We start from the raw sequence: 16,732 nt of genomic DNA, 5'->3' as shown, positions 1-16,732 counted from the left end.
CTTTTCTATTTACCAACAAATGAAGATCTATATTAAACGTTACGTTAAAAAAATTTACATCTTGTATCAGCAGTGTTTACTTTATGCATCACTTGACTATTTGACCAGCATTCAACACTTCCAACCTTGACATCCAAGATACCCTCGTGGCAGACGCCTGGCTCACTCACCAATACAAAGTGTACCTTGACGGCTCACTCACCGCCCGAGCACTGGGGGGGCAGGGGGGGGCCAGGGGGCCTGGGCGCTAGTGCTTGAGTAGTTTCTCCTGCTCGTCGGCGCGCGCGAAGGCGTCGCCGTTGCGCTCAGGGGACGCTCGCGACGCGAACGACGCGCGCGTCACCGGCGACGCCGACACCGGCGGGTTGGGGGACACCTGCGGCCACGACATCAGTGTCAGGGTGACAGAGACAGCATCATGGAGAATTAGGTAGGTGCGAGCGAGAGGGAGATAAAGAAGGCAGGATGGCAACACGACGTGAAAAGATGGTTTATAGTTTATATATGTATATGTGTGGGCAGAGTCGGATTTAAAGGTCTAGAGGTCCTAGAATTAACTCGATTTTCTTTAATTTCAATCAGTAAGCTATCATTTATTTACTCGTACCATTAAATTATAAAACTGTTTGTGTCACAATCTTTATAAAAAATAAATCCTCTAGTAAGGATGTGTATATACAAAAAAATAAATAATAAATTAACCTAACTATATTAAATTGACCACACATATATTTAATTGTAGTAACTAACACACGTCAGTTGGATCAGTGTTTTTTTGGAGATGATGGTTGTGTAAGATGGGGGGGGGGGGGAGAACTTGTGCTGTATAATATATGGTGTTAGGAATCGATGAAAGGTATAATGAGTGGAAGTTCCACATTAAAAAGAGGAACTGGCAATAATTAGAAAGATTACCTGTCTCGATGGAGTCTTGTGCTCCCCGCTGATACTTATATCTTCGTCCACTGACTCCAACAACTGGAAAGAGAAAAATTAAAAGAATTATATATAAAAGAACCTCAAATTTCACACAAAAAAGATGGTAATTGCAGTTTGTATAGCCTCAAATCACAGTAACAGCCTGTAAATTTCCCACGAATGGGGTAAAGTCAGGTTTATAGGAGACGGTTTGGAGCATATTCCACCACGCCGCTCTAATGCGGATTGGATTCACATGTGGCTGAATTTCGTTGAAATTAGACACATGTAGGTTTACTCACGATGTTTTCCTTCAAAGAATTATAAACACAAATCAAAATATATATATTGGTGCTTGCTTGGGTTTTAACCCGCAATCATCGGTTAAGTTCTACACGTTCTAACCACTGGGCCATCTTGGGTCTTAAAAATACTTACTTGAGAAAAACATATTGTTTATTAACGTTGAACACATAATACAATAACTCTATATACTGTTACGTTATTAAATACAAATAGAATCTAGTTTTTTGAGAGACGAACGTATATTGTAAGGACCAAAATTTGACGACCTCCGTGGTCGAGTGTGTACACCGGTTTTTATATGTATAGTAAGACACAAATTATACGCCATATACGCCTCTCCGAGTCGACATAGAAAAAGTTCATTAGTTTTCTATGTTGTCTTGGGTCTGGGTGTTTGTGGTATCGTTACTTCTGGTTGTCCAAAACACAAGTGGAAGCTACTTACATTGGAATCAGAGTAATGTATGTGATGTCCAATTTATTATTATTAATTCGTTTTCTTGCGTTTCATATCGATTGGTAATTGTTTTATTTGAATTTAATTTGTTATTTCGATGGTTCTCTTTAAGTGGTTATAAATATTTAATGTTATTTGGATGACTTGGGTATTGTTGACATACAAGACGACTTAGATGTAGCATCGGCAAAATTCGTAAAACCGATCACAAGTCATCATCAAGTAAAGATTGTATTCTGTTTCTGTACTTATGAATAAATAAATATCGATATTACACACTGGAAAAACGATTACAAAATTCGACGTTACGTCAAGATATATATACATATACAAAAAATCAGCTAATTCTAACTAAGCCTAGACTAAAACAAACTATACTAGACTAGGCATTAGCCTGACCTCACAAATCACGATAATCTATTTCTAAATTCTAATACGAATATTCGAATTGCCGAATCCGACTTCAAAATCGAATCAAAACCTAAAAGGCTAGCGAGTAATCTGACAAATACTGGTCTACATTTAAAGTCTTAAACGCGTCAACGTCCGTTATTTAACTTTTAGTTAACTAATCAAATTGTTTTGACAACTATATGACCAAAAATATATTCATTACAACCAATGATATTCTAATAAACTGATATGTTATACCCATACTAAACAACAGAAAAAAGTGTACCGCGCCGGGGACCGTTTATTTTACATTTCGTTACAAGTAAAAAGGATAGCTTGATAAAAACAATAAGTAAAAGGGATAACTAGATGTTTTAATTACGCAAAACGTATTACTACATAATTATGTTGTATTATAACGTATTACTACGTAAAACGACTAAAGGCAAACGTCCCAATTAGGACGTTTTCTAGTCTTCACTTTTTGCGCTGTAATGACATATCTGTTTACTAGAACATCATTGATTACAACTATTGATTTACTGCTAAATTTAAGACTACAAAGTTAACTAACGATTCACGTCTCATCTCTCTTCTCCAAAAGCCTCAGAATCTTCGATAGCTGCTGAAGAATCTGTTCAGAATCGTTTGCACTTCGCTTACCATTCTTGGAACTGTTATCGTTCTGTTTGCCCAAGTCAGATATCGTTGGATCAAGTTCTGCAGCGTCTTCCATCATTCGATCCTCAATATTATTGTTGGTATCGATTAGTTGTACGTTTGTGTCATGACAGGCACAGATTATTTCCTCTATAGCTTTTATTTTTGGTATATTTGTTTCGCTAACAGTTTTTTCGTATTTACGATTCATTGATTTATCATTTTTGTCTTTTCGTTTCATATCATCTGGTTCGTGGAGGGATAGGAGTGACTTGTCAGTACGAAACTGAGTCTTCTTTTGGTCTGAATTGATTAAAATCATTTAGCTGTTTGTTAAGTGGTCACCACTACTTTGATGGTGTGTGATATCATCAACCATTTTTTAAATAATGCACAACTTTGTGAACTGGAAGATGTTATATCCCTAGTACCTGTTACACTGGCTCACTCACCTTTCAAACCGGAACACAACACTACCTACCAGCTACGCAAAGTCCTATATGTAAAGTTTATTTTCGATATCTAGGTATCATATGTTTTGAAATATATCATGACTAAAGTATGGATTTGAAGATGTTATCATTGCGTCCAGTAGTACAAGATTTAATAAACTAGTAGTCACTTGCGGATTTGCTCGCGTTTTAGAGTGTTAGTTGTCATGTGGTTGGCAAAAAAAGTAGTCTATATCCTTTCTCGGAGTTCAAATTTGCGTCATATCAAACTTCATCAAATTCGGTTCAGCGGTTTGGTCGTAAAATAGCGACAGACATACAGAGCTACTTTCACATTTATAATAGTAAAATATAGATTTGTAAAGTTGGTGTGTGAGGGAGATAGCGAGAGGGAAAGAGTAAGCTGTTCGTTGAACAGGACCAACCTTTCTTCCCTTCCTCCTTACTCTGACGTGGAGATTTACTCATGATGTCACTTTGGCTCAGTGACGATGACTTTAGGCGAGATCTCCTAGACGTACTCGGCAAGTGTTTTACATCGGAAGGATCGTATTGTTCCTCGGTGCCATCTTGCTCGTTCGTGAGTATTTTTTTATACGTTTTCGCGAAGAAATTCTTATTTTTATACGAGAAATCGTCAAAATTTAAATTTTCAGCGTCAACGTCCGTGTAGCTTTTCGTCGTGAAATTCGGCGGATTTTCCAAATCTTTCGTCTCGTTGTATTTCCTATCGTTTTCCGAACTTTTATCATCTTTACTCGAATCACGCAACAGCTCTTGGGACCAATGTTTGGTATTTGGTGACCAATCGGTCAAATATTTGGAAGACGTTGCCTCGTCATCGTTTTGGACATTGGACTGAAAGTTTGGCAAACTTTGCGACGTGTCCAATTTCAATGATATGTTATCTTGTATCGAATCACGTTTTAAGGATATAGACGAACTTATATTAGATCTTGAGTCATATTTTTTTGGGTCTTGTATTAGATTTAATTCAATGGATTTTTTATTATTCTGAAATATGTATTATGATATTCTTAAGACTTTATTAGGAGAAGGTCTACGATCACATACGCTAGCAACCTTAACCATATAGACCTTTTTTATACTGAAAATGAGGCACTATTTATAAGATTGAATATTCTATAATTATTTGGTTTCAAGCTGATGGTAAGTGGTCGCTACTGTCCATCAATATTGGTTCTGTGAGAAGTTGTAATCATTCCCTACAATGCGCCACCAATCTTGGATATTATTATGTCCCTTGTGCCTGTAGTTACACTGGCTCACTCACCCTTCAAACCGGAACACAATAATACTGCGTACTGTTGTTTGGCGGTAGAATATCTGATGAGTGGGTGGTACCTACCCAGATTTGCTTGTACCAAACCCTACCTCCTTGGAAACTTGTTATGAAAACTCTAATTAAATTTTAATTTGACATATATAATGATTATATCATACTAACATACACATCAATGTTTTTCGTCAAACTCAATGTACTCGGCGTAGCGAGTTTTATCGGTATTTGGTTAGCACTGCGAGAAGGATGTAAGGACTGAAGAGAGAAGCTTTAATGTATATATGTTAACGAATAATTTTAATACGTATGTTTATAATTAATCTCGACAGATGTAGTACGTGATCCCTGTGAGACCTGTAAATGAACCACTGGGCTGAGGCCTCTTTTCTATTTACATTTTTGGAGAAGATAGGAAGCCTGCACTAAGTTGCTCTTGCAGGTTGTTGGATACATAAATAGCAAAATTTCATTGAAATAGCCTTCCTCACCACTGATCACAAGATGAATTATAAACATATCAATTTCAGTGGTACTTGCCGGGTAAGAACCCGAAATCATCGGTTGAGATGGAGTTCTGACCACTGGACCATCTCGGCTCTTTGTTACATAATGTTGTCTTAAATTTTCGCGATTATTACACATTGAAATAAAACTAGTTATAACGGATTTGAACCTGTGGTACCCGTGACCACGAACGCTGTAAAGTGCTCGAAACGTCGGGATGTCAAAAATAATTAATATACGCGATTCAAATCCGTTTAAACTAGTTTTATTTCTTTGTTACATCTATTAAATGATATTATATGTTGTATGTTTGAATGTCATATTGATATCTTAATCGTACCTTATCAACTTCCGTATCGAACTGCTCGTTCGTGGCGCCCTTCGATAGCGCGCCCTTTTCCATGAGGGTCGCCCTCTTGGCTGCTAAGTAGAGGGACCTGGAACAATGCAGGAAGAGATTATGATACAGGCACATAGGCCACATGGTGAGTAGTGGTCACCATCCATAGACAATGGCTGTAAGAGACTTTAATCATATATAGTACGACACAAATTAGATGTAGCATCGGAAAATGCAATGGAATGAAAATAAAACCGATCACTTCCGATTTACACGACCAATAGAAACAGCTCCCTATCGCGCCATTCGACGCTATTCGTCGCTATAGATTCTCGCGTCAGTTCGACCCGAGACAGCGAGTGCATGTAAATCGACGCGACAAATTGACGAATATATTAGGTCATATGATATTACAAGTTATTACGTTTGTGCAAAGATCATATTCGCATGAGAAATAAATATTGATAATTTGGGATAGCGTACTCAATTCGGATGAGATCGGTTTTACGAATTTTGCCAATGCTACATCTAAGTTGTGTCGTACTATACATATATCTCCAATGTAAAATCCACCTTGGGATTTAAGTTAAAACGTCCATTATGCCTATAGTTACACTGGCTCACTCACCCTTGAAACCGAAACACAACAGAGTAAGTCATATCTAAGCAGATGGTTTTGCTAATCCCTACCACCAAGTTAAGAAGAGTATACCACCACAAGTAATCTAGTTCATGATTTATTTCTATGTTGACGTTCCTAAACGTTGAACGATTATCTGTTTAATAATAAAATGTATGCAAGTAGGACCATTTTTAATCATTATAAGATGAAGCGGTATTCTATTAGCGGTTTGGTTAGACAGTAAAAGACTCCGTGACAGCGTTGCAATGATAAATTTGGATCTTTATCCTCAATTGTCACGTGAGAAATGATCTATTATTGGATATCTATGCAAAATATTACTAGAATTTTAGGAATGCAATCAATATTTAGGTATATAGCATTTGTCATACATGACGACGGTATGTACACCGGTTTTCATGGGTACGCCACTCTGAGGTCCCGGGTTCGATTCCCGGCCGAGTCGATGTAGATTACCATTAGTTTTCTATGTTGTCTTGGGTTTGGGTGTTTGTGGTACCGTCGTTACTTCTGATTTCCATAACACAAGTGCTTCATCTACTTACATTGGGATCAGAGTAATGTATGGGATGAAAAAAAATACATCACTCACGAACAGTGAGAAAAAAATTGTATTAGTGTTTATGGCAATGTGTGTGCGTGCGTGCGTGCGTGCGTGTGTGCGTGCGTGCATGCGTGCGTGAGTGCGTGCGTGTGTGCGTGCGTGCGTGCGTGTGCGTGCGTGCGTGCGAGCGTGCGTGCGTGTGTGCGTGCGTGTGTGCGTGTGTGCGTGCGTGTGCGTGTGTGCGTGCGTGCGTGCGTGCGTGTGCGTGCGTGTGCGTGCGTACCGGCGCACGGCGAGGTAGAACACGTCGGCGATGGCGCGCACGGAGTAGTCCGGCACGAAGGTGTGGCGCAGCATCGCCTCCATGCTGATGTTCTGGAGCGACCCCATCGCCGACGGCGTCGGGGACTCCGCTGCAATACGGGCAGGGTCAGAGCTAACCATACCGGCACTTACATCGACAATGCAACCATCTTTAAGATAGTAAGTAAAGTAAAGTAAAGTAACAGCCTGTAAATTTCCCACTGCTGAGATAAGGCCTCCTCTTCCATTAAGGAGAGGGCTTGGAACATATTCCACCACGCTGTTCCAATGCGGGTTGGTGGAATGCACATGTGGCAGAATTTCGATGAAATTAGACACATGCAGGTTTCCTCACGATGTTTTCCTTCACCGCCGAGCATGAGATGAATTATAACACAAATTAAGCACATATATAAAGTGGTGCTTGCCTGGGTTTGAACACGCAATCTTCGGTTAAGATGCACGCGTTCTAACCACTGGGCCATCTCAGCCATGTTTAAGATATAAAATGTTATATCTATGTGTTGGAATAATACAAAAACTCTCCTCACAATCAATACTTTATCTCTCCTGAAGTGTTTCACGATCCTTCCAATTCGACGATTAGAGTAAGAATGACCATTTCTAGGCTTACTCCTAGTATTTAATGTTTACACGCCCATCCGACTGTAGCAACATACGGTTTTGATTTATTTAAAAAAAAAAACAATTTAGTTTAGTCAAAACCGAATGTTGACAATCAACGTAAATTGTAACTATTTAAATCGAATTATTTATGCTGATAATGCTTTAATATATCAAAACAATAAAATATGATCATATTAAAATAAATATGCTAACAGCTATGTGAGTCAATACCTGTTGACTTCCAAGCGGGATTAATTTAAATAATTGTACTAACTAACATGACTTTGTATCTTTTAAATGTTGAAAAAGAGTAACTACTGAGTTTCTTGCCGGTTCTTCTCGGTAGAATCTACTTTCGGAACAGGTGGTAGCTTCACTTAATTGTAAAATGACGATTCAAATGTGCTTGTCAATGTCTACTTGAATAAAGTTTATTTTGATTTTGATTTTAATATGATATTTGAAATTATGCACAGCACTTATATTTCTCTATTCTAGCGGCAAGATACGATGGCCGTTTTGACTAAAAAAGTGATGTGAAATGTAAATTTATTATCTATATAATATATTCAAATCTTTGTTTTTTTGCAAGTAGTATCTGATTAAAAATGTTTAATAAAAAAAATATAAAATAATAAATATATATAAATAAAATAAAATAAATAATTTATAAAATAGATAGAATATTTACTGTCAACACAAATGTAACACCGACTACGAGGTCGAGTGTGAGAGTGTGACGTACACTCTCACACTCGACCTCGTCGATATTTGTAGTTTAGAAATCACATTCGATAAATTTTATGACTAACTGCACGTCACTATCGACAATAAAGAACAACAATTTGCTCCTTCGATGTAATTATTTATCAAATACGAAACCTCATGAGCGGGCAAACGTCAAAACGGGCATCATAGCGTGCCGCTACTATAGATAGCATAGCTACCAATTTAAAATACAATTTAAATAAATCCTAGCGGACTGCAGCTTACAGTATGTCTTACCAAACGCAGTAGACGTACTATCGTTACTCACCAATGCCAAGGTTCTGTGCCAGCGCTTGAACCCCGAAGTAGGTGAAGGGTCCCGCCTCGAACACGAGGTTCTCCTTGCCGACCGTCACCTCCACTCGACCCTCCAGAATCAGCGCGAAGTAGTCCGCCGGGGGGGGGGGGGGGGACGAGGAATCAATATACATATAATGTGCAAAATATCGAAATATACTTACACTTTACTATACATAACTTAAATTTCCTTTGAACACCCCCCCCCCCCCCTATTAAATATTCTACAGAATTTGTTTATTTACGACATCACATTAGAAACTTATAAAATTATCAGTGTTTATTTACTATATAGTCCATGTATTATATACAAAAACCTTCCTCTCGAATCACTCTATCTATAAAAAAAAACCGCATCAAAATCCGTTGTGTAATATCAAAGACCTAAGCATACCTAAGCATACATAGTCACAGACAGCGGTGAGTGACTTTGTTTTATACTTTGGAATGAAGTTCTGATTACAATTTTTCAAATATTCAAAAGGTATATATAGTACGATACAACTTAGATGTCGCATCGGCAAAATTCGTTAAGCCGATCACATCCGAATTGAGTACGCTATCCCAAATTATCAATATTTATTTCTCATGTGAATATGATCTTTGCACAAACGTAATAACTTGTAATATCACATGACCTAATATATTGGTCGATTTGACGCGTCGATTTACATGCACTTGCTTTCACTGACGCGTGAATCTATAGCGACGAATAGCGTCGAATGGCGCGATAGGGAGCTATTTCTATTGGTTGTGTAAATCGGCAGTGATTGGTTTTATTTTCATTCCCTTGCATTTTCCGATGCTACATCTAATTTGTGTCGTACACTTTTTATCCACTTCAATTTTATTTGTTAAGTTCTGATTACAATGTTTCAAACATTCATAAGGTAAGTTTTTGCGAATCATTACACAGTATAAAACAAAGTTGCTTACCGCTGTCTGTCCCTACGTATACTTAGATCTTTGAAACTACGCAACCGATTTTGATGCGGTTTTTTAATTGATAGAGTTATTTGAAAGGAAGATTTCGTATATATAAATATAATAATAATAATAAATATGAATCATCACATACATTACTCTGATTTCAATGTAAGTAGCTAAAGCACTCGAGTTATGGAAAATCAGAAGTAACGACGTCACAAACGACCATACCCAAGACAACATAGAAAACTAATGTTAATCTACATCGACTTGGCCGGGAATCGAACCCGGGACCTCGGAGTAGCGTACCCATGAAACCTGTATAAGTACACACCTCGATCACGTCGTCAGTATATAATACATGGACAATGTAGTAGATAAACAAGATAAATTCTGTTGTATATTTATATCAGTATTGCACCCGTGCGAAACCGGGGCGATTCGCTAGTTCATAATGAATACCATGACAAATCAAAAAATCGACCAATGATATATTTTCATTTCAAGGTCAGAACTGTTTATTTAGCTTAACTTATGTGTGTGTGTGCGTGCGCGTGTGTGTGCGTGTGTGTGTGCGTGTCTCTGTGTGTGAGCGTGTGTGTGTGTGTGTGTGTGTGTGTGAGCGTGCGTATGTGTGTTTGCGTGTGAGCGTGTGTGTGTGCGTGTGTATGTGTGTGCGTGTGCGTGTGCTTATGTGTGTGTGCGTGTATCTGTGTGTGCGTGTGCGCGTGCTTATGTGTGTGTGTGTGTGCTTGTGTGTGTATCTGTTTGCGCGTGTTTGTGCGCGTGCGTGTATGCGTGTGTGTGTGCGCGTGCGTGTATGCGTGTGTGTGTGCGTGTGCGTGTGTGTGTGTGTGTGTGTGTGTGCGTGCGTGTGTGTCTGTGTGTGTGTGTGTGTGCGCGTGGTTAAGCTACAAGCTCCGCTCACCGGTTTTCCCTGCTGGTAGACGTACGTGCTGAGCTCCTTCTTCGTCTTCCCTTTCATCTTGATGTGCTGGATCACGTCCTGCCTCAGCAGCCGACGGAGCACCGTCTCCGACACGGACTCCGGCTTGAAGTACTCGATGCCTGGAAGTTGACGACAATATCAACACACATACATAATCTTGTGAAAGACACATCGGTAAAAAAGGCATATTATTCAGTTCAAGATTATACAGACGATGAAAAAGCGTGGAGTTAATACCTGTTGACTTCCAGGATATAAATAAAAATCAAAATCAAAATATACTCTATTCAAGTGGGCTTTTACAGGCACTTTTGAATCGTCATTTTTATTTATTTATTCATTTATTTATTTTGGAAACATACAGTAACTTTTGAATACATAAAAATTTTACTAATTTTACAATTAAGTGAAGCTACCACCGGTTCCGAAAGTATATTCTACCGTAGTGGACTATGTTCCAAATCTTTTCCTCGAAAGCAAGAGGCCTTAACCCAGCAGTGGGACATTTATATTTACAGGTTGTTATTTTTGTTGTATCCACACCCTCCCTTCAAGGAACGTCAAGGGATCCTTCGCAAAGGACAAAGCTGGCTGACGTATAACAGTCTCCAAGGTGCCCAAAGGTCTGGCTGACGTCTCCAGGCTGCCAGCTGTGAGGATACTCACTGGTGCTGAGGAACTGGAAGGTGGCGAGCGTGAGCTGCGGCGAGATGTGTATCCGCTGGTTTTCGTGCCGCTCCGCGAACGCGGCGAAGTCCTGCAGCTTGTGCATGGGACGCTTGCGGCGGCGCTTCGTGCGGTTGTCCACTGGAATGAGCAATATTTATTTAATATATACGTATAATGAAATTGGAGAGTCTGTTTGAGCAATATTTATTTAATATATACGTATTGAAATTGGAGTGTCCGTTTGTAATATTAAAATAGCCCTTTTTATACAATGCATATGTATGCATACACATTTTTTTATATAAGTACAAATTTTGTCTGTCTGTCTGTTTGTTCTGGCTAATCTCTGCATGGGACGCTTGCGGCGGCGCTTCGTGCGGTTGTCCACTAGAATTATCAATGTTTATTTAATATATACGTATAATGAAATTGGAGTGTCCGTTTGTAATATTAAAATAGGCCTTATTTAATCTATACATATAATGAAATTGGAGTGTCCGTTTGTAATATTAAAATAGGCCTTATTTAATCTATACATATAATGAAATTGGAGTGTCCGTTTGTAATATTAAAATAGGCCTTATTTAATCTATACATATAATGAAATTGGAGTGTCCGTTTGTAATATTAAAATAGCCCAATGAGTCAATGCATATGTATGCATACACATTTTTTTTTATAAGTACAAATTTTGTCTGTCTGTCTGTTTGTTCTGGCTAATCTCTGCATGGGACGCTTGCGGCGGCGCTTCGTGCGGTTGTCCACTGGAATGAGCAATATTTATTTAATATATACGTATAATGAAATTGGAGTGTCTGTTTGTAATATTAAAATAGGCCCTTTTTTATACAATGCATATGTATGCATACACATTTTTTTATATAAGTACAATTTTTATCTGTCTGTTTGTACCGGCTAATCTCTACATGGGACGCTTGCGGCGGCGCTTCGTGCGGTTGTCCACTGGAATTATCAACGTTTATTTAATCTATACTGTTGGAATAAACAAGCAACATCAGCGTCAAGTCATACAACTTCCCTATTTAAAAAAAAAAAAGGCGGGAGATTCGCAGTTGACACATTGAGAACTGCAATGATAATTATTACGGTGTAATGTGATTATTGATGGTTATTTGTGTTGTAGACTACATGTTTTTCTATTGTGGTAGATTGATTGTTATTTAAAATTAAAGATAATTGTTTTAGAGGTTAACCTACTTCCTACTTCTGGTTCTAAAAATACATATAATAAAATTGGAGTGTCTGTTTGTAATATTAAAATAGCCCTTTTTACTCAATGAGTCAATGCATATGTATGTATACACGGTACGTATACCAAAATAACATTTTTACTTAGTAAGTACAATTTTTGTCTGTCTGTTTGTACCGGCTAATCTCTGGAACGCCTAGACCGATGCAACGAATTTTAATTCTAACACAAATTATTTTCGTAGACATTCTTGTCTATTACGATTAAGAGTCAATGTTTAAAATCGACGGTAGCACTAAGAAATTGATGGTACCATCAGGTAATACTCACTGAAGACATCGGTTTCATCGACGATCTCCGCCTGTATCATCTCCTCGATGACGTCCTCTAGCGTGACCAAGCCAATGGTCTCGTAGAAGGGGTCGCCCTCGCCCTCGTTGTTGATCCGGTGCACGAACGCCATGTGACCCTTGTGACCTGGACAGAGGTCACGAGAATTATTAACACCAGTCAATTTAAAAAATAATAATAATAAGTGTCATAGTCTATATCCCAGACACAAGACAAGTAATGAACCTTTTGTACATCGATTCGGCCGGGAATTGAACCCAGGACCTAGGAGTGACGTATAGAATTCAAATAAAAAATCGATAACATTCGAACTAAGTACGCTATCCCAAATTATCAATATTAAATTCTCATGTGAATATGATCTTTACGCAAACGTTATAACTTGTAATGTCATATGACCTAATATATTCGTCAATTTGACGCGTCGATTTACATGCACTTGCTTTCTCTGACACGAAAATCTATAGCGACAAATAGCGTCGAATGGCGCGATAGGGAGCTGTTTCTATTGGTTGTGTAACAGCAGTAATCGGTTTCATTGAATTTGCCGATGCTACTAATTTGTGTCGTACTGTACCCAAGTAATTGCACACACTACTCCATGGAGGTCATCAAATAGATGGATAGTCAAATATTAATCATGTACAACCAACCTTCTTTGAACTGCTTAAACATGACGTCCAAGGTGACGTCCTCGAAGACGAAGTTGCATGGGTTCTGGTAGTACTGGCAGAGCGTCTTCAGCGGCGTGTTGTCGTCAGGGTCGACGAAGGCCAGGTCCTTGATGAAGAGCACCGTCACTATGTTCTCGCGTGTAGCCTCGTACACCGGGATCCGGGAGTAGCCTGGGGGGAGGATCATCGGTGTTTATTTCATGCATCATTAATATGGAAATATTTTTGCCAATGGCCTTGATCTTAAGTCTTTACACATTGGCGCTGTAAGAAATATTAAACAGTCTTTCTATCGCTGTTTAGCCACCAGCTTTTGGAACTAAGATGTTATGTATCTTGTGGCTGTAGTTACACTGGCTTACTCACTCACCCTTCAAACCGGAACATTGACAAAATTGTGATGATTGTATCATATTGGGATGGTGTATGTTTGTAATATTAAAGTAACCGCTCTTTTCTAAATGCTTATATATATGTTACATTTTTTTATGGTATGGGTTGGTGTTCGAGCATATGGGCCACCTGATGTTAAGTGGTCACCATTACCCATAGACAATGACGCTGTGAGAAATATTAACTATTCCTTACATCGTCATTGTGCCACCGACCTTGGGAACTAGGATGCTATGACCCTTGTGCCTGTAGTTACACTGACTCACTCACCCTTCAAACCGGAACACAACAATACTGCGTACTGTTGTTTAGCGATAGAATAACTGATGAGTGGGTGGTACCTACCCAGGTGGGCTTGCACAGAACCCTACCACGTGTGTGTGTTTGTATACCATGAGTGTATCATATTGGGAATGAGTAACTATCTATACATATAATAAAATTGGAGTGTCTGTTTGTAATGTAAAAATAACCGCATTTTACTTAATGCTTATATAAATACATATGTTTCATATACCAAAATAGCATTTTTTACAATATTTGTCTGTCTGTTTGTTCCGGCTATTCCGTGGAACGGCTGGACCGATTTTGATGGGACTTTGACTGGCAAATATCCGATGTAAAAAGGAGTAACTTGAGTTACAACAATGAATTTTTGTTAATCGTAAAGGCGCGAGTAGAGCTCGTCAAGGTTATATACACAAAGTGGTATTTCGTGTGGTACTAATATTATGTGCAAATCTGTGACGTCATTGGCGACAACCCGGTAAGTGGACAGGCGTTGTATTGATTGCGAGAGGATGATGCCATCGTCTAAAGATTCTCGAATATCAATTCTTTTTTTACGCGTCATCAAAAAAATGACAGATGTGTTTTTTTTTTAATTTGACGACAAAGTTGCCCGCTTAACAGCCGACCGCTAGTCGCTCGAAATATACAACTTCACGACTGATCTTATTTTATAATATTTATTTTATTACAAATTAAAATCGTCAATGTTATTTGTTGTGTTCCGAAAACAAACAGCCTATTGCATCTATTACTTAATATATAAAAAAAAAACCGAAATAAAACGGTTATATTGAATAACAATCGATTGTTTTTTTGCCGAGACTTCTGCTGACTTTTATATAGCATCTCGCTAGAGTTTCATCACAATCGGAATAATTTGTATTTATATTTAGGAGATTTCCTTATCCTTATAGAAAGCGCACTAATTTGAAATCGCCATTAATTTATCTTTTTTTTTTAATTTATTTCACATCTAGGCTTACAGTAATATATATATGTATATATATGTAGACATAAAATAATAAAAACCGGTCAATTACGAGTAGAACTCGCATATGAGGTGTTCCGTACCATTATTTATATAAACGATATTAAAAATCATAATTGTTACATGGAATCGTCCTTATTTTTTTTATATTTATTGTTAGCAGTGACAACAGAAACACATTATCTGCAAAAACTCAACTGTCTAACCAACACAGTTCATGAGATACAGCATAGTGACAGACCGACAGACAGACAGCGGTCTCTTAGTACCAGGGTCCGCCTTACCATTTAGGTACGTTACCCTACAAACGATACACACACAACATTACACAATAAATATTTTGGCATACCATCGAAGTGGGCTATGTATAGAAATTGTTTACGTTACATTATTGGACGCCCTCCAACGCGGACACCTAAAATTAAGAACACCATTAATTCATGGTTTTGTCACACACATAGCGAGTTTACATAACACGCGTAATATATTTGACTGGTTTTTAAAATCAATTCTATATTATTTAGTGAGTCGAGATGGCCCAGTGGTTAGAACGCGTGCATCTTAACCGACGATTGCGGGTTCAAACCCAGGCAAGCACCGCTGATTCATGTGCTTAATTTGTCTTTATAATTCTGCCACATGTGTATTCCACCAACTCGCATTGGAACAGCGTGTTGGAATATGTTGCAAACCGTCTCCTCAAAGGGAGAGGAGGCCTTTAGCCCAGCAGTGGGAATTTACAGGCTGTTGTTGTTGTTGTTGTTGTTGTATTATTTAGTAGAGGTTAAGGAACCCAGTAAAAGTTGCGTTTTTTATTTCTAGTACATATTTGCCGAAAAATATCATATTAAAAATTTAAATAGCGCGCGAAAATGTTACTTGGAAAATATGGCGCTGCTATGGGCTCGGTGACGTCACTTGCCTGTATTTTAATCTGTGCTACATAAAGGCAAGCAAGGTTAACGAGCAAGTGACTTCATCATAAGCCCGGTCAATCAGAAGCATTTTGTGTCACGTGACAAACTTTAAAAAAAATCATTTTTATTTATGGATTTTTGAAAATTTTATTTTTGTATTCAGATTTTTATGGCACAACCATTTTTAAACTCATAATATATACTGATTACAATAATTGACAGTTTATTTTTTGCATTGTCAAACAGCCTATTGTTTCAATAATCCTTAGCTGTTCTGTTTTTTATTTTTATGGAATAGGATCACGGACGAGCATATGGGGCACCTGATGGTAAGTGGTCACCATCACCCATAGACAATGACGCTGTAGGAAATATTTACTATTCCTTACATCGTCAATGCGCCACCAACCTTGGGAACTAAGATGCTATGTCCCTTGTGCCTGTAGCTACACTGGTTCTAGTTTTTTTGTAACATAGTAACATTGATCACTTTGATAAAATCTATGATAATTGATAATCACGATTAAACGCCAAGAAGGATTTATTGACTTTGCCAAGTCGGAAAGACTTGGCCAAGTCAATAAATCCTTCTTGGGGCAACGTATCCGCTTCTACAATAAATATCCACGGACATTTTTAACTTTGCCGTTTCATAAATACTAGTCATTTGTAAAAAAAATACAATATATCAAAAAGACGTTACGTCTTTCCCAGAACAGAGAAGAGAGAAGTCTATCTTCTTCTTAGTCGCACTACACACTAAACAATACAAGACATATATTTATATTTATTTATTATATATTTATAATTTACGCATATGAGACAACATCACATATAGTACGACACAA

At 38.1% G+C, this 16,732-nt stretch overlaps 1 protein-coding gene across 1 annotated transcript in view; it reads right to left on the bottom strand.

Annotated features, from left to right (window-relative positions):
* LOC124541687 (unextended protein-like) overlaps window positions 1-16,732 on the bottom strand; it is a 46,227-nt gene continuing 29,495 nt past the window's right edge. Inside the window, exons 7-15 of the mRNA XM_047119616.1 lie at window positions 13,275-13,466; window positions 12,601-12,747; window positions 11,058-11,198; window positions 10,374-10,510; window positions 8,487-8,616; window positions 6,804-6,933; window positions 5,334-5,430; window positions 916-978; window positions 1-376 (exon numbers count right to left, since the gene is read on the bottom strand). Coding sequence (XP_046975572.1) covers window positions 248-376; window positions 916-978; window positions 5,334-5,430; window positions 6,804-6,933; window positions 8,487-8,616; window positions 10,374-10,510; window positions 11,058-11,198; window positions 12,601-12,747; window positions 13,275-13,466 — 1,166 coding nt within the window. The 3' untranslated portion in view covers window positions 1-247. The remainder of the gene's footprint in view (window positions 377-915; window positions 979-5,333; window positions 5,431-6,803; window positions 6,934-8,486; window positions 8,617-10,373; window positions 10,511-11,057; window positions 11,199-12,600; window positions 12,748-13,274; window positions 13,467-16,732) is intronic.

Source organism: Vanessa cardui, chromosome 28 (genome assembly GCF_905220365.1).
Source record: "Vanessa cardui chromosome 28, ilVanCard2.1, whole genome shotgun sequence".
NCBI lineage: Eukaryota > Metazoa > Arthropoda > Insecta > Lepidoptera > Nymphalidae > Vanessa > Vanessa cardui.
This window is presented reverse-complemented; position numbering and strand designations above follow the sequence as displayed.